The 21,493-nt window shown below is 51.8% G+C and overlaps 1 protein-coding gene across 2 annotated transcripts in view; it reads right to left on the bottom strand.

Annotated features, from left to right (window-relative positions):
• GALNT14 (polypeptide N-acetylgalactosaminyltransferase 14) overlaps positions 1-21,493 on the bottom strand; it is a 222,474-nt gene that overhangs the window by 28,532 nt on the left and 172,449 nt on the right. For both annotated transcript variants that reach the window (XM_073791464.1, XM_073791465.1), the window contains exons 5-9: positions 21,105-21,170; positions 20,856-20,977; positions 13,480-13,567; positions 12,644-12,728; positions 9,844-9,947 (exon numbers count right to left, since the gene is read on the bottom strand). In XM_073791464.1, the coding sequence (XP_073647565.1) occupies positions 9,844-9,947; positions 12,644-12,728; positions 13,480-13,567; positions 20,856-20,977; positions 21,105-21,170 (465 nt within the window). The remainder of the gene's footprint in view (positions 1-9,843; positions 9,948-12,643; positions 12,729-13,479; positions 13,568-20,855; positions 20,978-21,104; positions 21,171-21,493) is intronic.

Raw genomic sequence — 21,493 nt, 5'->3', positions numbered from 1 at the left:
CCTGTGCCTCAGTGCCACCCACCCTTCCCGCCCCTGAAACCCGTTCCTCTCCCTGTGCTTCCTTCACCCAGCATTCTGCTTCTCTCTGAATCTATTGGCCCCCCCCGCTGCCACCATGATGCACAGACCCCACCTCAGAAAGTACCGTTCTCCTCTCCACCTTCCTTTTGGGCTTCTGGCATTCTCCTACCCAAGGCGCTATCTCTGAGTGCCTTGCTGACACTGCTTCCTCATCTGACCCCAACATTCGCTTGACGCTGAGGACTCACCCCTAGCCCACCAGCCCAGCTCTACTCCGGGCTCCAGCACTGACCTCCGCGGCTGCCTGACGCTCTGTCGAGGTGCACTGGATGCCCTCAGATGCGGTACGTCTTCTACCCCATCAGCATCCTCTAATAGCCCTCTGCAGGCTGCCTCCTCTCCTCCGCCTCTAAAACCATCCTTCCTCCTCGTTTTCCTGTGTCTGTGCTGCTTTAACACATCAGAGCATCTCAGTTCTGCAGGGGAGGAAAGGACTCTTTCATTTTTTCCTGGGCTGGGCTTTGGTCCTCCCTCAGGCAGTAACTTATTAGTCATCCTAACAACCCCACACGCGGTTGGGGATGTTTTTGACGATGCAGAAGCAGTCCTGATAGGACGACTGACAGCGGGTAGCTGGCCTCTGAAGCCCATCTCCCCAGCTCCAAAACTCCTGCCCTTGCCCTGACCCCATCTCACTCAGTGTGGACACGCACCATCAGCCAATGTGGCTGTGGACACGAAGCTCCTGCCTTCAGGGCACTCGCAGACGAACCAGAGAGACCAATCTATAACCAGCTGCCTTATCCACTCCTTCATCCAGTCCTGACACCTGCCTGTCTCAGCTCTGCTTCCGGCCAGCAGATGTTGCCCACAGAGGCTGCAGCCTGAGATGCAGTAAGAGCTTCTCGCCTCTGGAGTCCAGACTGTCGTATCCAAGATGACCTGAGACACATGCCTTGCTGTGCCTCGGCCAGAGTCAAGGCAGTCTGGGTGACGAAGCTTGGAGCGTTCAGATCAGTGTAATGACCTTCAGGTACCATAGTGTGGAGTATTTAAAACCTAGGACGTATAGTTGTCCCACCCTTAACTACACCACTGACTTCAGGATAACGATGTGTATCCTCCCAGGACTGCAACCCAGGTACGGTGAGTCACAGATTTGTGCCGAAGCCTCTGGGAAAGGCTTGTGATCCCGAGGTCCAAGCAGTGGGGCCGTAGACCGAGGTGTAAAGCAGTGGGCCTTCCAGGTAGAGCCCAGACCCTCCACTTGCCATGTCTTCAGTTCCTGCAAAGTCATCACTTTCTTAAGTGAAGGAGTCAAAAGATGATGTAGGGAGTTTGTGGGGAGTTCTCACTGAGTCAGCACCCGCATAATCTCCCTGGTGATGGATGTCACGCAGCCCCAAATCTGCTCTGAATTCCAGGCAGGGAGATGTGTAATTATTCCATCCTCATTGGGGGCGCTGTTGCCTTCTTCTTTTAAACTTCAGATTAATATTTGGGAATAAACTACCCTCCCCAGCCTCTGTTCTCAGCTCTTTCCTTCTATTTCCTCATCAACTCATCAGCAGTTTTACCAGCACTCATAAGCCCCCAACCCTTAACCAGAGCCAGCGTCTACCTGACGAGCCGTGATGGTGGACAGGAATCCAGGGGAAAGGGGACAGCTTCCTCCCCAGGAACCGAATCACAGCTATTCCTATACCACTCCTTGGCCATATAGGTCAAGTTGAAATCTCCTCTGATAGCCCGGTTTCTACACAAAGGCAAAGGGAACATCAGACACGGGCTCCCCTGAAGGCAGTGGAACCTCATGGACTGTATACAGACATATTTATTGTCTACACAGCATTAGCCACTCTCCCTCTGGCCGGGTTGAAATCTAGTGAGGACAAAGGGATTGCAGGGGACAGTGATGGTCAGTAAGAGACACTCCTCCGTCCACACAGACAAATGTGGTGACAGGGACCTTTCCTTTCAAGAATCTTTACGTTCTCAGGGTCACCTGAGCTAGAAAGCTCTGTTATTATTTTTTAATGAGTACACGGACTCGAGTAGAGGCAATCTTATTTGGGCCACAAAGGATAACCTTGAACCTATGAGCAAAATTATGCTTCACACCATCCGGGACAATCAGGGTTGCATCCAGGTCCCTGACTTCTGAACAAGCAGTAACCACAGGCCCACCCTGGTCACCACGGGCTGTCCGGCTGCGAACGTCATGGCGGCACCCTTTACCTCTCCACAGTCGCTCTGGAAACGCGTGGCCTTGAGGGACCGCACCTGGGCCTGGGGCTTAGCAAGCAGCCCCAGCTGGGTCGGGGGAGGATGACTTTACATCAGACTTGGTTGCTCTTCTCAGAGGAGGCCACTTCTCTCATCTCGAGCCCCTGAACCTGTAAAAGGTGAGGCCAAAAGAGAAAGCGAGAGGGACCCACTGTTCCCGCGGGTGTGACACAGTGCTCGTCTGACAAACCTGCTCGCCTGCAGCCCGAAGGCGAGGCAAGGCCACTGCTCGGGGCCTCATTCGTCTTCACAGTGGCCCTGGGAGCGTGTTTCTACTGCTGCCGTGACAAATTACCACACCAACCCAGCGTGGGTTTGGTTGGGCCCTCTGCTGAGGGTCTCTCCAGGCCGCGATCAACATGTCAGCAGGATTAGGTTCCTTTCTGGGGGCTCTGAAGTTTTCGAGTTGATTCAGGTTGTTTGCAGAAGCTGGTTCTTCGCGGTCGCAGGGCTGCGGTTCCCTTCTCCTCACTGGCTGTAGGTCAGGGGCCCCTGCTACATCCACGCTGCCCCTCCCCCGTCACACCAGTGGCAGCCAGGCCAGTTCCTCCCAGGCTGTGAACCTCTCTGACTGCTTTGCTCCATCTCTTCTGACTCCAGCCAGAGAAAGTTCTCTGCTGCAAAGGGCCCAAGTGATTGGACTGGGCCCACCTGGACACTCCAGGCCACTCTCCCAGCTTCAGATTCAGGAGCCTTAATCACATCTGCAAACTCCCTTTTGCCGTGTAAGGTAACCTCCTGACAGGATCTAGGTGAGGAGATGCTCTCCGTGACCAAACTTTACTCAGGCTCGCCCTCTCTCTGACTAGGCATGAACTGTTGTTCCTTACCCTCGTCAGGCCTGCATCCCGTTTTAGCAAGAATCCTGCTAAGCCGGTTTAGAGAATCCATCCCCCCAGCCTGTCCCGGCCCCCATATCTGACTACCCTGGTAAGAAACCTTAGGTCTCCATAGAAATTCTGAAATTTTTTGTTCTAGTTCTGTGAAAAATGCCAGTGGTAGCTGGATAGGGATTGCATTGAATCTGTAGATTGCTTTGGGTAGTATAGTCATTTTCACAATGTTGATTCTTCCAATCCAAGAACATGGTATGTCTCTCCATCTATTTGTATCATCTTTAATTTCTTTCATCAGTGTCTTATAATAATTTTCTGCATACAGGTCATTTGTCTCCTTAGATAGGTTTATTCTTAGATATTTTATTCTTTCTGTTGCAATGGTAAATGGGAGTGTTTTCTTGATTTCACTTTCAGATTTTTCATCATTAGTGTATAGAGATGCCAGAGATTTGTGTGCATTAATTTTGTATCCTGGTACTTTACCAAATTCATTGATTAGCTCTAGTAGTTTTCTGGTAGCATCTTTAGGATTCTCTATGTATAGGATCATGTCATCTGCAAACAGTGACAGCTTTACTTCTTCTTTTCCGATTTGGATTCCTTTTATTTCCTTTTCTTCTCTGATTGCTGTGGCTAAAACTTCCAAAACTATGTTGAATAAGAGTGGTGAGAGTGGGTAACCTTGTCTTGTTTCTGATCTTAGTGGAAATGCTTTCAGTTTTTCACCATTGAGGACGATGTTGGCAGTGGGTTTGTCATATATGGCCTTTATTATGTTGAAGAAAGTTCCCTCTATGCCTACTTTCTGGAGGGTTTTTATCATAAATGGGTGTTGAATTTTGTCAAAAGCTTTCTCTGGACATCTATTGAGATAACCATATGTTTTTTATTCCTTAATTTGTTAATGTGGTGTATCACATTGATTGATTTGCGTATGTTGAAGAATCCTTGCATTCCTGGGATAAACCCCACTTGATCATGGTGTATGACCCTCTTAAATTTGCTGTTGGATTCTGTTTGCTAGTATTTTACTGAGGATTTTACATCTATGTTCATCAATGATATTGGCCTGTAGTTTTCTTTCTTTGTGACATCCTTGTCTGGTTTTGGTATCAGGGTGATGGTGTCTGTCATACAGCGTGAAGTAAGTCAGAAAGAGAAAGACAAATACCATAGGCTAACATATATATATGGAATTTAAGAAAAAAAATGTCATGAAGAACCTAGGGGTAAGACAGGAATAAAGACACAGACCTACTGGAGAATGGACTTGAGGATATGGGGAGGGGGAAGGGTAAGCTGTGACAAAGTGAGAGAGAGGCATGGACATATATACACTACCAAACGTAAAACAGATAGCTAGTGGGAAGCAGCCGCATAGCACAGGGAGATCAGCTCAGTGCTCTGTGACCACCTAGGGGGGTGGGATAGGGAGGGTAGGAGGGAGGGAGACGCAAGAGGGAAGAGATATGGGAACATATGTATATGTATAACTGATTCACTTTGTTGTAAAGCAGAAACTAACACACCATTGTAAAGCAATTATACTCCAATAAAGATAAAAAAAAAAAAGAAACCTTAGGTCAGTGTAGCAGAATTCCCCCCACTTTGTTTTTAAATTAAACTTTTAATGTTGAGATAATTGTACATTCACAAACAATTATAAGAAATAAAATAGAGATGCTGTGCACCCTTCATGGTTTTCCCTAATGGCACCGTCTTTCAAATTTTAGTACATGAATTTAACAAAGATACTCACATTGATACAATCCATCAATCATATTCAGGTTTCCAAGTTTCATGTATATGAATTTGTGTGTGTGCATGTGTGTATTTACCTCATGCAATTTTATCACATGCATATGTCCATGTATTCACCAGTAAAGACACAGAAGAGTTTCATTACCACAAAGATCCCTCATGCTGCCCTTTTAATCACACCACCTCTCTCCTCTCCCGTCAACCTCACCTTTAACCCATGTTAACCATTACTATTTCCTTCATAACGTTGTCACTTCAAGAATATTATCCCCCCCACTTTTGATGTTCCCTCTTAGTAATTTCCATTCACCGCCCCCCGCCCTGCTCCTTGCATCCAAATCCCCACCTGTTCTTGTATTTGGAGCTGAGCCCCGTACCCCCCAGCCCTGCCATTGCGACAGCCTTGACACCCATTGTGAGAGTCCTGAGTAAAGTCTTTCTTACCATTTTAACAAGGGTCAGAATAATTTTTTCTCTAATACGGGGATTAGGGTGGGGATGTATTTTGGCGGAGGCCCTTCCCCTACCATGGGGATCACTGTCTCCACTTTAAAGACTTAGAAACAGTGAGGTAAAGCAACTTTCCCGAGGACACAGAACTGGTGATGACTGCGGGATTCAAACATGAGCCTGTCTGATTCCACAGCCCATGCTGACACACAGGAGTGTTCCTGCCAAACCTGACACAGCCTGATGTCCTTGGCTGCTCTGGGGATGGGGGAGCTGGTGGCAGCTCCTCTCTGGGGCCCTCATCTCTCTCCTCAGCGTTGTCTTTTGTATCTGGTATGCTTTAGAAACCCCCCATTTTAAATCCAGAAATCCCGTACTCTCCCTTCATATATGTGCCAAGGCCTCCATTTTGGAAAGGCACACCTCCTACCCCACCACTTACACACACACACACGCACGCACACGCACACACACGCGCGTGCACACACGCACACACACGCACACACACGCACGCGCGCACACACACACGCACACACACACACGCACACGCGCACACACACACGCACACGCACACACACACGCACACGCGCACACACACACACACACACACACACGCGTGCACACTTTTGCTGGGCAACAGGTTCCTTTCATCACCTCTAAAGACCAAAAGCTAAAGTGAGTAGATGGATTAGATATTTTCCATGTATCCTGTGTTATGAAAATTGGAGTTTAAACATCCAATTTTAATGCAAAACAACTTCTGAAAAATAAAAGGCTAAAAGCCACATTTCCCTAAAGCCTGTTCCTATGCTGAACTGCAGATGTAATTATCAACACTTCAGCTCCTCTTAGAAACGCTTTGTGGGAATGACTGCACCAGGGTCGGGCTGCTCGAGGGCATAGCTGGGGTTGGCTTTCAAGTGGCCCCTTGGGGCCGCTCCCAGCAGATGAAAGTGAGATGGGCAGGCCAGGCACTGTGCCACAGAGGATGGTCCCGGTCACCCTGGCCAGAGCCTTGTCCAGTGATCTCATGGACTTCTGTGCTGTGAAATCAAGTCGATGCAACAAAGGCAACTACGTCTGGAACACACAGAAAGCCCACGTCTCGGGAAAGGAAAGACATCTTCACCTGCCATTGTTATTCCCCACAGGCTCTGTTTAATGCATGGAGACTGATTTTAAATGGAGCCTCAGAGCTGTGTACATGTGGTCCTTCCCACCCTGAACCCCCTTCCTGGTCAACCTCCCGCTTTGAACACACATTCAGCGAGCAGTTTCCACCGCTCCAGTCATCAAGGTCGAGAAGTTAGATGAACGTTCTTGTAGGTGGAAGGCACAGAAGAAAAAACAGACAAATACGCGAGAGGGCCCAGTACCAGTGGAGAGGAGAGCAGGGTGCTGCAGGGAGTGGGCAGAGGGTGGGTAGGGAGGGTGTCCTAGTCCTGGGGGAGGCCAGGCAGCCCCAGAGCTGTGATCTGTGGCCATTTGGCACTTGGTGGAGGGTGGAGGCTGGATCTCTGTAGATGGCTGGGCATGTCCGGGCAGTGCAGGAGGGTCTGTCAGTACCTCTGGACTGAAGGCTGGGGAGGTGGGCAAGGTCAAGGAATGGTGTGGGCGTTGTCTTTAGGACAAGAAGGGGCCACAGGGGGTGCCAAACCCGGGAGGGTGGGAGAGATTGGCATTTCCAAGAGCACTTTGGCGGGAGTGTGTGGGGATGGCTTTGAGGGGAGCAGACTGGAGGTGGAGAATCATTTAGGAGAGTAAGAGGGGGATGGACATGAGTGATGCTGAGGGGAGAGGATCTTCAGGACTTGGAAGCAAGGGGCCCTCTTGCCATACACTGGAGCTTGGATGTTTTACTCTGACATGCAGATCCCTTTTCCCCTCCTCACCATCTGTCCTTTGCAGGTGGACAAATGGGACCTAATCAGACTTAGAAGCTTTTGCACAGCAAAGGAAACCATAATAAGATGAAAAGACAACCTATGGACTGGGAGAAATATTTGCAAACGATGCGACTGACAAGGGCTTAATTTCCAAACTATACAAAAAGCTCGTACAGCTCAATATCAAAAAAAAACCCCGGGCTTCCCTGGTGGCGCAGTGGTTGAGAGTCCGCCTGCCGATGCAGGGGACGCGGGTTCGTGCCCCGGTCCGGAAGGATCCCACATGCCGTGGAGTGGCTGGGCCCGTGAGCCATGGCTGCTGAGCCTGTGAATCCGGAGCCTGCGCATCCGGAGCCTGTGCTCCGCAACGAGAGAGGCCACGACAGTGAGAGACCCGCGTACCGCAAAAAAAAAAAAAAAAAAAAAAAGTGCTGGGAGTTGGCTATAGTATAATGGAATGTTGGAATTGGAGAAAACAGTGTTTCCTGTGTTAGCTGTCTGCAGTGCTTTCTTTGTGATTTAAAAACTTTTGTGATGGATTGTAAAATGTCTCTCCCACACCTCTCCCGAAGCCCCTCCCTACTTCCCTGGTCCAGTCAGCACCTGGTGATGTCAAACCACTGGGAAACCAACAAGAGGAGATCACCCTGGATGTGAGCAGATGTGTGTCAACGTTGCTATAAAGAGAAGGTACTGGTAGGTTGGACCAGAATGTGACATGATTGAAAGTAACACGCTGCCTGCATCCACACATGGCTGCCACGGAAAGGAAGGACCACACGTACTTTGTGTGGGTCAAGAGGGGCAGAACAAGGCCTGACTGATGAAAGCTGGGCTTCGACTTAGAAGAATTTTCTAACAACTCAGCACAAAAATTCTCAACAACAGAACTTACCATACTGTGAAGCAGCAAACACACCATCATCAGTAGCATTCGAGCAGAGACTGGATGACTGCTGTCTATCAAAAGGGCTGCAGAAAGGATTCAATGTACAGGGATAAAGGCCAGAGCACATCAAGAAGAATCACGAGAGGTACTGTGAACGGGAGGACATCTGATGGGCTCTGCCCAGAAGGACAGAGACCTTGTCCCCATTGAGAACGCCAAGGGTGTACCCGGCTCCCAGTTCTCCCGGGCTGGTGCAGGCAGATCCCCCCTCAAACCCCACCCCAAAGACCCCCGTGGCATCCGAGGACTGAGTCCTAGTCAGGGGATTTGGTTTGGTTTGTGGGAACTGGGATTTTCTGCTTTGTTTGCCAAGCTTCCAACCTGGCCCCCACACGGCAGGACACGGACTTTTCTGATAGATTTCTCTACACTGCCCAGTTTAGGAGAACAGATGCTGTGGGTCAGGCCAACAGCCATAAATTTCCAGGAAATAACTCTTAATGACTGAGGAAGAAAGCCATAACGCATCCTGGAGACAGGGACAGGAGAAAACAGGGGCAGAGGACGATGCACAGGGTTACCGCTAAATGCCAGGAAGAGCCCCATGGATCCTTCCCCTGGCCTGCGCCACCGCTCAGGGAGCCCATGCCAAACACGCTCCCAGGCACCAGAAAGGGGAAGGGGCCCTGACACCCCTGGACTCTTCTTCCTCTCTCGCGGTTTATGTTTTTATTTTTTTTTAACATCTTTATTGGAGTATAATTGCTTTACAATGGTTCTCCTGTGGTTTATTCAACAAATAGTTCTTGAAGCCTCCTTCGTGGCAGGCACCATACTGGGCAAGGGAGCTAGCCGTGAACAAACAGACCAGATCCCTGCCTCGTGCAGCTTATAGGCTGGTCACCTCTTAGGTCTTACCTGCTGGAGGGAAGAAATGGTAACTAACGTGTACTGTGTCCACATGGTGCCCAGGGGTTTTACAGACTTACCTGAACGGATTTCCACAGCAACCCCCAAAGCATCCCTGTGTTACACTTTTAACACACGAGGAAACTGGAGGGTCAGTCATTGTCATCATCTAGATGGGACGGGTCTCTACTACTTTCTCCTGGATCTGCACATGGCAGCCCACACCACTGTGGCCACACCTGGCCATGTGTTTACACAGTTCTGGAACACGTGACCCAGCCCCTCTCCCCTCCCCCACTGCTTTCTCTGCGCGGAAAGATGAGGGCTTCTGCAGCATTCACCCAGACCCTCCTCGCTAACCCAGTGCCGAGTGCTGTACGCCTAGACCAGCCAACAGATGTGATCCAGATGTTAATGGCGTTGCTGTCCATCCTCCTCCTCATGCTTTTTATCCCCAGTCTCCTTCCAACTCCAAATCCCCATGTTCAGTACTCCCAGCTCAAGCCTGCCTCTGGCCCTCAGACTCGGTGCTCCTCCTTTGGTCTTTCCAGCTTTTGCATCTCAACTTCCCCCTAATGGTCCATCCGGGTGTGTTTCCCTGGTCCGCAGCATCCATGTGGCCCCATGGATAATCCCCCTCCTTCCCTCCGCCCTCCCAGCAGCCACTCTTCTGGCACCCCACGTGGTGTTCCCCCAAAGGAGTGACCTGCTCCCCATCTCCCTGGCCCTCATCCCAGGCACACGTGGTCCAATGACACGGAGACCCGCACACTAGCCCCTGGATGCGAAGACAGTGACTCACCGAAGTTCTCCCCGCCCCAGATGTCCATGTCCATGTCATATTTCCCCAGGTAGTCGAACCAGGATTTGTCCATCACGAAGAGCCCTCCAGCTATGATTGGAGTCCTGTGCATTTGGAAGGAAAAGAAGGAGGGTCAGTCATGGGAGCGGGGCTGCTGCCGTGTTCTCTGTCCTGGTGGTCCTGATCTTGAGGCCATACTGTCCACTTACCTCAAACAGGAACATGCTCCAGCGTTTTCCCTTCGACTGTAAATCTCCTGACCCTGCAGACAGGCTAATATGCTCGTCTGCACACCTCCTGTGGGGCAGTCGGGATTTGCTCAGAACCCCGGCTGTTCGGAGGGCCTGGGGAGCCTCCCCCTGGCTTCTGCCACAGGCCCTGCCCAGCGGGGCTCTCCTGGGAGCTCCAGTACAGGGAGTGGGGACCACGGGCCACCGACCAGGCAGAGAAGACGGGCTGCGGCAGCAGCTGTGAACAGCACATCCATTTCCTGAGCCTGGACTCTCTCTTCTTCTTTTCCTCTCTTTCCTTCTGCTACAGATTGAGTTTTATCCCCCGAAAAACATGTTGAGGTCCTAACCCTGAGTACCTCAGAATGTGACCTTATTTAAAAAGAAGGTCTTTACAGAGGTGATCAAGTTAAAATGAGGTTATTAGGGTGGGTCCTAATCCAATAGGACTGGTGTCTTATAAAAGGGGACATGTAGTTGCAGAGACAGACATGCACAAAGAGAAGACAATGTGAGGAGACACAGAGAGAAGACGGCCCTCTGCAAGCCCAGGAGAAGGTCCGGCACAGCCCTCAGAAGGAAGCAACCCTGCCCCCACACGGCAGGACACGGACTTTTCTGATAGATTTCTCTACACTGCCCAGTTTAGGAGAACAGATGCTGTGGGTCAGGCCAACAGCCATAAATTTCCAGGAAATAACTCTTAATGACTGAAGAAGAAAGCCATAACGCATCCTGGAGACAGGGACAGGAGAAAACAGGGGCAGAGGACGATGCACAGGGTTACCGCTAAATGCCAGGACCGCTAAATGCCAACACCTGTCTTGGACTTCCAGCCTCCAGAGCTCAAGACGGTATGTTTCTGTGGTTTAAGCCACGCAGCCTGTGGTACTCTGCTGCAGCAGCCCTAGTAAACAAACACACCCTCATCTTCATTCTCTTTCCTTGGGGTCCTCTCCCAAGCTCCCCTCCCCTTGACCACTGCAAGAGATTCCGGAGAAGCCACTTGGAAAGGAAGGGCTGCAGAGTCCAGCCAAGCAACCCGATAAGCACAAGGACGCATGTCTGCAAGAATCGACAGCTCGGCCTGGGTGCTGGCAAGCCCTCCGGGACCCCGCCCCTCATTCCGTGGGTCCAGAGGGCGAAGGGCGTTTTCTTCTATGTCAGTTAGTTGACGGGGAGCAGGTCAGAAGCTCGGTCTCCCAATGCCACGACACCCTACTATCCTCTGGGAAACACTTGTCCTCTGAGGAGCAGAGATGTTCCCACAAGAAGAGAACCTGCCCCGAAAACCCCACCCCTGGGACAGAGAAGGGAAACCCAGAGGCAGCGGCACCATCACCGCCTTGACCTTGACTTTGTCCTGGTCCACTTGCCACATCAGACACTTCCGGCAGCAAGTAACCGAGGCACTGGTGTGTGCTGCGTGGTCCTGAGGATGGTGAGAAGGTTCTGCTCTCCCTTTAGGAGCAAATGGCACTATCTGGCATGCCACGTGGCTCCAACCTCCCTCTCGGCATCACGCCAGGTCATGAAAGCTGGAGGAGGGAGGAGGGACTGGCGGGAAGATGCGACAGAGGTCCCACTGCAAAGTTCTCCCAATTCCCACCGTTTGTCTGAGTGTCACCACTCAGTTCTTCACAGCCCTTTGAGTCTCAGTTTGACTTAAGTTAGTTCAATGAAAATGATCAAACATTTACTCTGTGGCAGGCCCCGCGTTGCAGAGGTGCCCCTGAAGAGCCCAGAGCATCCCTGCAACCCCGGCAGGAGCAATCCCCGTCCCGTGGTCTTCTCTCCACACCCTGAAGCACTTGCTGGCCTCCTGACGTTCCACTGGAGGCAGGAAAGTTTTAGATTGGAGGTTCGCAACAGGCCTGGGACACGTGCACCCTCCAGTCTTGGGAACACTGAAGCCACACACACGATGCAGACACCGCTGGGTGGACCCGTGCTCTACGCCGAGCCCTCGGATGGGCCTGAACCCCAGGCGGCCATCTGGCCACTGTGCTGTGGGTCACAATGGGGTCTGGAAGTGAGAATGTAGATGAGGACAAGGCAGCACCGCAGAGGCAGCCCAGAGCTGACGCGCCTGTCGCGTTCTCACGTGGGACGCGGCAGTCGTGTGTGTTCATAGCAGTGGCCATGCCTTGACAGCAGCGTCCACTTACAGCAATGGCTGACTCGACCTACCTGGGCTGAATCCTGACATCCAGCACCTGAGGGCTAAGGAACCATCTTTTCTCTTGTCAGAGGCTCAAACGGGACCGTCTGGGACCCTCCAACATTTAGCTGGAAGTGTAAATATTGACATGGCATGTGCGTGGGTGGACAGCGCTGGGCAAGTCCTCAGCACAGGTCTCCACCGGCCCCCACCCCTTCAGCAGAAGTCTCCACGAGGACGGAAACCTCCTAAAATAAGGGCAAAGGCGGTGCTGGCCTGGCAAAGGGTCCTCTTGGTTTCTGCCCAATCGTGTGAGCATCTCCCACGGACTGCTTCCCTATACCACGTGACAGTGGGAAGGGCCAAGTGGTTATGAATCTGCCCACCCCTAACCCTTGCCCTGACTCACCTAATGGGCTCAGTGGGGTCCAGGCGCCGAGCCTTCTGCTCTGGTGTGAGCTGCTCCCACTGGAAGTGGAGGCTCCAGTCAAACCCTGAAACACAGCATCCACATGGCTGACTTGGTCTCTCTGATGCACCTGCAGACCTTGTTCATTCTGTCCCTTTACTAGAAGCTCAAGAACGTACCCAGTTTCCCAGGTGGTCCCAGGGATAACAGGTCTCACCCAAGCTGGTCGGCAACACAGCTGCCTGATTTCCCTTCCGGCTTCCTTCTTTCTCTACCCCCTACTGCCTCTCTGAGGCTTCTCTGCTGGGTGGACTTAGGGAACAAAGGGCACAGGATAAAGAGTGGGAGTTGACAGAGCCCCAGAGTGGGACCCAAGGGGGACACGATGGACAGTTATGGAGTGTGGCCCTTGGCCAAGAGTCTCGGGAGTGGGGGCGTGTAAGCAGGAGGTCTGTGAGGGGCTGAATCACCCCAAACCCCTCTTGAGGAGCCCAGCACTCAGCCCTGGGCAGAACTGTGGTGGGCCTTGAAGAGAGGGAGGCACCCAATACTGAGATGCTGGAACAATTCAGGCCCCACATTGGAGGGGGGCCCTTGCTTCCCTCAAATCCTCAGGCCCTGGAGTGACCCCGTGTTGGAGCTAGAGCTCAGGGGGCTAGGAGTGACCTGCCACCCCCCCCGGCCCTTCCATTCACAGTCCCCATGGTGAGGGCCACCCTGGAGCTATTGACATTACAGGATGCAGGGCTAGGTGATTTTTCTCACTTTCCCCCTTGGCAGCAACGACCAGGAGAAAAGGAAAGTCCTCACTGGGCAAGGGTGTTAGCCCCACTCACCCCCTCTAAGTTCCGTGGCCGACTCGATGTAGTTGAAGGTGTCCAGGTGGATGATATCGATCACGGGGCACACCACCCGCGTGTAGTCCTGTAAAAAGAAGGCCTGCACGCTCAGATGGCGGCATAAGAGAGCCAGGCCAGGGCTCGGTAGGGCCTCGCCCTGGGAGGGCCGGAGACTGGGTTCAGGGCCTTGATGAGAACTTTCCTCTCTGGATCTCAATGTTCTCATCTATAAAATGGGCCAACAGACACTGCGACCTCTCCAGGTATGATGCCTACAATGCTACGAGCCTTTCCTTTACTCCCGGGCGCCTTCTCGTGGCCATGTAGTCAGGGTGGAGACACGGGGAGGCTGGCTGGGGCGCGCTGCACACTGAGGAAAGGGACGTCAGGAAGAAGGGGAGCCCTGAAGTCCTTCAGTGCCATGGGGCTCTCAGGAGGCAGAGGACACAGTCAGCCAGCAAGGTGGCCTCAAGCCTGCAGCTCCAAGAAGCAAAGCCACACCTCCACAGTGGGAATTTCCCAACACTTACCTTCTATGCCTATGGTTCACGGGCAAGTTGATGCGTAGCATCTCCAGAGATTCCAGACTTGAGTTGTCACCTGTGAGAATCAAGCCTGCACCTCCAGCCCTGACTTTGCTCCTCGCTTCCAGGCTCGGGTGGACGGCCCCTCCATGTGGACGCACACGGCCTTTCAGCGGTGCCTTCACCATCCTCTCCCCACACACGCTCCTTCCCTTGGTTCCCTCTTTCTGTCAACATATCCCCCCTTCCTCCCCAGCGCTACCTTAAGAAGCTACACCTCTGCCCATCAACCGGACGGATCCTGCCGACTGGAACTCTACAACTGCTTTTCTGAGTGGATGCCGACTCTCCCTTACCCCCTCGCGCCTGGCGAACGCGGCAGTGACTCCCAGCTCCTCTCCCCACCCTCACCTCACCCCTTTCCCTTTCATTCTACAGGTGGCTGACAGAGCTGTCTTTCAAATCTCACTCTGTAGCTCAACAGCTAAAAACCTGAATTGCCTTGAAGATAAGGTTCAAACTCCTTAGCCTGGCATCCAAGACCATCAAAAACAGGCCTGTTTCTAGCTTTCCGGCCTCATTGCTTGCTACCTCCCCCAGGCTACCCCGCTGATAAGCATCCACGTCATCCAGGGGCTAGTTTCAAAATCTGCAAGACAAATTCACCAGTTCTTGGGGGCCATCAAGGCACTGCGTACGTTTTTAAAATGTTCCTTAATTCTGGATGAACGCTCCCGTGCTGGTATGCAGGAGGGGAAACTGGGCTCCCATGGGCAGGATAACTGAGCTGTGACCAGGAGACTCACTGGCTGAATGGGAATCCAGCAGCTGGGAGGAGACAACAGGCCTGGGCCTACAAGGCAGGACCACTTTTCCAATCCTTCGCACCTACCACCCCCCGTCAGCATGGGCAGGAACTTCTGTTTCTCTTGCAGTCATTTAATTTCCTGATTCAATCTCTCCCATAAATAAGGTCGTCTTCTAATTCTAAGCTCAGATTCACCGAGCACCCGCCTTGACATTCACAGACTTAATTTGGCCCTTGGCCTCCACACACAGCTCATCTCAACAGTGACAAGGTGCCTCTGAAGCCAACTGGCTCCGGCGAAAGGAGATGCTCATTTTCAATGCATTGCTTCCCCCTCTGGGATGTGCACAGATGCTTCCTGCCCAGCTGCCACAGCGCTCTGGGGCCCCTGTCACCATGCGTCCGTGTGTATACACACACTGCACGCACACACAGCCATCCACCACCCACACCAATATCTCCACAGAGACACACCCCAAAGATATTCTCCTGACTTGAATTCTGAAATGTTCTCAGAAGTTCAGAGACTGATCTTCTTCTGTGGGTCTGACAAAGTCCTCTTTTTGCCTTTGTCTGCTGAGTTTGGGCCTCTACAGCTTCACTGAGTCTTTAGGTAAAAACCCTTGTGCCATAAAGGATGAACCTAAAGATACGTTTAGCCCTTGCTCAACTCCTGAGAGGTAACTTCTAAGCCCTTGGCATGTTCTGCCTATAAAAGTGTCTGTTCACCTGGGACCCTGGGGTTACATCAGATAGTCTATGCTAACGATGAGGTTTGTGGTGACGGCCTTGGGTCACGGGGTGCCAACTCAACTTGACCCCTGGAGGGGCAGGGAAACCATGGCGGTGATTAGCCACGTCTATGTGACTGGCCTCCAATAAAAACCCTGGACACCTAGGCTGGGGTGGGCTCCCCTGTTTGGCAATGCTCCGTGCATGTTGCCACACATCCTGGCTGGGGGAAGCAAGGGCTGCCCGCACACCAGCACTGGGAGGGGACAATTGCACGATCGTGCCCGGAACTCCCCCCATGCACCTCTTCCCGCTGCTGATTTTAATCCACATCCCTTTGCGGTAATAAACAGTAACCACGTGTGTAGCATCTTTGCTAAGTTCTCAGTCCTTCTAGTGAATTACTGAAGCTGAGGGTGGTCTTGGGGACCCCAAACTGCAATACTGTTTATTTTTAATCTTTCCTCAATATTTGGAAACTGCAAGGCAAAATAAAATGCTGGTTGCTTACCTTGGCCACAGGCTTCCCCAGAAGCCACCCATGGGCTCTGCCTCCAGGGCTGTGACAGACTCTGGGGTACTCTTCTGTAAGCTCTGAGGGTTTCTGTCCTTCCACAACACGGTTGTGACAGCTGCTTGGCTCAGAGTCACGGAGGCCAGACAGGCAGAGAGGGACGTTTGGGGCTAAGTGCTATGTGGAGCCAACCTTATGAGGGGGCTGCAGAAGATGTTAGACATGACCCCTCGAACACAGGACACAAACCTCCCTGAGTGACCCTGGCGGTCATATCTGCTCCACTTCTGTATCCCTCAGCCCCAGGCCAGAGCCGGCTGGGCAGCAGGTGTTCAGCTGGCATTGGCTAAAAGAGGGCAGCTATGAACTCTCTCTGAGGACACTGTCAATGGCTAGAGGCCAAGCAGGTGGATCAATTACAGCTGAGCAGGACGGCCTCTCCTCACACAGGCTCAGGGATGGATGGACTCTCCCTAAAGATGCCCAGATCCACTGCAGGTCCCCACCTGTGTGCTCCCGTGGCTTTATCTTTAAGGCTAGGTCCACAGGTAAGCTCAAACGGCAGCTGCTGAAATCCCCGGCAGATCAAGAACAACACGCCCTCCCCCCTCCGACACAAATCTAAGCCCAAGCCCCACTGAGAGCCCATGGCCATCAATTACCCCTCCAGTCGTACCTCTCTTCTTTCTCCACCATCTCATATAGTTAAAACCACATTGTAAACGGGCAACCAAAGAACTTCTAGAGACGACCATTCACTCATTGCATCCACCAGCATCACTGAGCACCTACTACGGTTTAGGGACTGTGGATGGTACAAAGATGAATAAGCTCTTGCTGTCTAGGGAAGGTGGTGGACAGGAGAGCAGAGGAGTACAGTGTGGGGTGTCTGCTAGCCTGGAGGGAGGGATGGGGGAGCGAGAGGGGGGTCAGGGACCTGGGTTCCCATTCTGGTTCTGACATCTAGAATACGTTTTTTTTGTTGTTTGTTTTTGTTTTTTGCGGTACGCGGGCCTCTCACTGTTATGGCCTCTCCCGTTGCGGAGCACAGGATCCGGACACGCAGGCTCAGCGGCCATGGCTCACGGGCCCAGCCGCTCCGCGGCATGTGGGATCCTCCCGGGCTGGGGCACAAACCCATGTCCCCTGCATCGGCAGGCGGACTCTCAACCACTGCGCCACCAGGGAAGCCCTAGAATACATTTGACCTTAAGCAAATCAGCACATTCTGAGGAACTCTGTTTCTTCATCTATGAAGTAAAGGCAAATTATAATTTGCAAAACTATCCTGCCTTCCTAACAGGGCTTTTGGAAGGAACAAGAAAGGAAGCATGTGAAAGGGCTCTGAAGCATATGTAAGCCATTATTTATATCAATTTGCCAAATGCTACAGGGATTGAAATTTCTTAAAATCTTTTTTTCCTACTAAAGGAATATGTAGATAAGGGTGGCAGGGAAGAAGCCTCTGTTTAAAAAACCCTAACAACTTGGTGCTTGTTTCAAGTATCATCATGTAATTGAAGGGAAGGAAGGGAAATCAAAGAGATTTTCCATGTGGAAAACACCAGCTGAGGACAGCTTCTGACAGCTCAAGCCCAACCTCTTCCTTATCTATTTCTATTTTTGAAAATCCCAAACTCCAATTACAGCTTAAAATTTCCACTTCCACTCACAAGATCAAATCACATTTTACTCTGAGATGAGACACATACGAGACACGTGGAAACAGAGGCTGACACACGCCCACACTCCCCATCCTGAAGGGGATGTCTCAGCAGAACCATCTCATTATCAAGAGTCGGGGTCTGGTGAAAACCTCTGCAGGTGAGGGTGGGACCACAGTCTGGGGTTTGTCTGAGCAATCCTCTGCCATGAAAGCTTTAGGTCAGACAGTGGTGGGCACTGGGAGCTTGGCCTGGGGGGCTGAGCCCACTCTTGGGGCTGCATGACTCCTAGAGGAGGACTGCTGTGCAGGGATACACAAGAGAGCATTTTTTCAAAGAGGGCTTCAGAGATGGACTCAGCGCCACGGGGAAGGAAAGGGCCTCCAGGTTCATTAAGGCTGCCCGAGGAAAGCATCCTGCAGGGACACATCAGCCTGGAGGTCCTTATAGGTCAAACACCGAATTACCACACAACCCAGCAATTCCACTCCTTGGTATGTACCCCAAAGAATTGAAAGCAGGTACTCAGAGGAAAACCTGTATACAAATGTTTGTAGCAGCATTATTCACAATGGTAAAAAAGGCAGAAACAACCCAAATGTCCATCAGTGGGTGATTGGATAAACAAAATGTGGTATATACTATGACATTGTGATATGAAAAGAAATCTGAATTTAGCCTTTGTTCCTCCTAAAACTCTTGGAATTTCCTGACTGATTGGGGGTGACAGGAGTATCTTTTGTTCTCATAATAAGCCGTTTTCACTCTTTCTGAGTTTATACTAATGAGGTGACTCTTGGAGGAGGGGGGGCTGGTTCCCAGAGGAACCATGTGATTAAAGGGCTGGAAATTGCAGCCCCACGCCCAACCCCTTCACATTCCCTTCCCCATTTTCCCCCCACCTCCAAGGAGAGGAAAGACGCTGGAGATTGAGCTCAACCACCAATGGTCAATGATTTCATCAACCACGCCTATGTAAAGAAACCTCCATGAAAACCCTAAACAACACGGTTTGAAGAGTTTCCGGATTTACTAAGAGTGGACTTGAGGACATGGGGAGGGGAAAGGATAAGCTGGGACAAAGTGAGAGAGTGGCATGGACATATATACACTACTAAATGTAAAAGAGATAGCTAGTGGGAAGCAGCTGCATAGCACAGGGAGATCAGCTCGGTGCTTTGTGACCACCTAGAGGGGTGGGATAGGGAGGGTGGGAGGGAGGGAGACACAAGAGGGAAGAGATGTGGGGATATATGTGTATGTATAACTGATTCACTTTGTTATAAAGCAGAAACTAACACACCATTGTAAAGCAATTATACTCCAATAAAGATGTTAAAAAAAAAAAAGTTTCCGGGTTGGGGAAGAAAGCAGGGTGTGGATTCCTTTTCCATGGTCCATCCCAACTCTCCCTCGAAACTCTGCCCGAAATAGGTGTTCGATAAATGTCTGGTAGTTAACTTAGAGGCACGAAGCGAGCCCGTTTTCCTCCTATTCCAACCTTATCACCTCCCGTTGCATCTAGTTTCGTATTATTATCATTTCCAAACACTGAGCACCTGACTCTGTGACCACAGTGAGGTGATTGGTGCCGCCCTGGGTTTGTCATCTGTTAAGGGAGACAGAGAACTAAACCCAGAAAAGGAAATTGTAGGGCTAAGTGGGCAATTCTTGCTGGGAGGGATCCCAGCTGGCCACGCAGTCAGGAAAGACTTCCTGGAGGAGGGGAGACATGGGTGAGGCCCTGGAGAGCAAGGGGGTTGTGGAGAGGAGGGGAAGGGCATCCAGGGACAGGAAGGGCTTAGAGGGAGATGAAGCAGTGGGCGTGTCGGGCACGGGCAGGGAGGAGGAGGAGTCTAGCTTTGTAAGAGTGTTAGGCTTGGGGGGGGCTCGCTGCATTCATAGATGGCGCACAAAGGGAGGGGAGGACGTGGAAGGGCCTCCAGCGCCGGGCCAAGCCCCTCAACAGAATGGTCTGCTCATAACCGACTATGTCTCCATCCAGACCTCTTCACCTGGTTATGTCACACACTTATACGAGCCCTCCCGATCTCAGAGAAAGTGGTCACGGGATGGGTTTTAACATCTAGGCCCAGGTGTGGGAACTCTGTACACCCACCGAGGTTCTCTCAATGGATGAACAAAGTTGGTAAGGATTTCTCAGTACTCTGAGCGGTTCACACATCTCAATTCCTTCATCCTCTGAAAACCGTCATTTTGCAATAGGAGTCAAGGAGCACCTTCATGAGCGAGAAGGAAATAACCACAGCACAGGGGAGATGCTGTTGAGGCAACAATGAGGCCCCTGGTGCTGGTGGTACCAGGTAGGAAATATCAGCCCCAATTATATGATTCTCCCTGTGATCCTCACCTGTGAAATGGGTATGTTAAAAATACCCGACTTCACAGAGCAGCTGCAGGAGACAGTAACTCAGGGAGGAAATGAACAGCATAAATGCTAGTCACAGACACTGGCATCTAAGCATGCAGTGCTTTCTGCAGATCAAGGCAGGGGAGGGGTGGATGGATTTTTGGGAATATAAAATAATGATGGGAAAATTTAAAAAAATTTTTTTTTAAATTTCAAGAGGAATAACTGAGACCCAGAGAGAGAAAGCAGACAGAATTCTAGGGTAATTTAAGGGCAGACAGTGGCAAGGAATTCAGGTCTCTTAGCATCCACCCCCGGCTCCCACCTTGGCCTTTGGAGGAGGGTGACACATGGCTGGAGATAAGTCAGAAGCCTCAGGATTTGCATTTTGAGGCCTGGTTAATTCCACTGCCTCCTTTTCACAAATGACACTCATCAGCACTCCCTTTCTGGAACTTTCTAACATCTGGGAGAAATCGCTCTGGGCAGTTCTCTTGGCCAGGAAGCTGCGTGTCATGTACCAGCCATCGGCAGCCCCGCCTGCAGGCCTGCTGTGGGTGACAGTGTGATGCAAAGAAGAGGTCCTGGGCTTTGTTCCACCGCTGCCTGCTGGGCGACCCCGGGGAAGGCCACTCTCCCCCATTCTCTTCATCTATAAAATGGGGATAGCAATCTGTCCCACCCACCCCCCAAGGGATTGAGGACACATGTGAAGTCCTGAGCTTACGGAAGTGGGGGGCACGGAACCCACCTCGCTCACCTCTTTGACCCTGTGCAGCAGGGGCTGGAGCCAGTCCCTGTTCACCTCACAGTGGCTGTCGAGAAAAGTCAGGGTGGTGCCCTGGGCAACATCGGCACCCCGGATCCGGGACCGCACCAGACCTGCAGGAGGGACAATCGGCCGAGTGGGCGCCAGCGTCGCTCCATTGTCTGGGACCACACAGAACACGCGCCCAAACGCATCCCACCCCCACCCCCACCCCGGCCCCACCCAGCAGCACAGACCCACCTTGCCGCTCGTTATTGCGTAAGCATTTCACCTTGGGTAGCTTGAGGAGCTGTCTGCAGTCCTCGGCTGCAAAGACAAGAGGTCACGTGGATTGAGCGCCTGGGGGTGGAGGTGAGCGGCAGCCCTGCCTGCCGTCCCCGCCCCCAACCACGGTGCCCTGCCTTGAAGCCAGGGTGTTTGTGGGCTTTGGATGGGGCTGACTGACCACAGTTAGCAAAATACAACGTGGCCGCAAGGGGGCCACTTTGGAGCAGGTCAGTCACACAGTGGCACCTGCGTACTTGCTGGAACACTGCCAGATGGGAAATCTTGGCATGGTCACCTGGGGACATTTCTGCTTTTTTATAGATCATTCAAAGCATGATCAGAGTCCTATTCACTTACATGGG

This window comes from Tursiops truncatus, chromosome 14, assembly GCF_011762595.2.
Source record: "Tursiops truncatus isolate mTurTru1 chromosome 14, mTurTru1.mat.Y, whole genome shotgun sequence".
Lineage (NCBI taxonomy): Eukaryota > Metazoa > Chordata > Mammalia > Artiodactyla > Delphinidae > Tursiops > Tursiops truncatus.
This window is presented reverse-complemented; position numbering and strand designations above follow the sequence as displayed.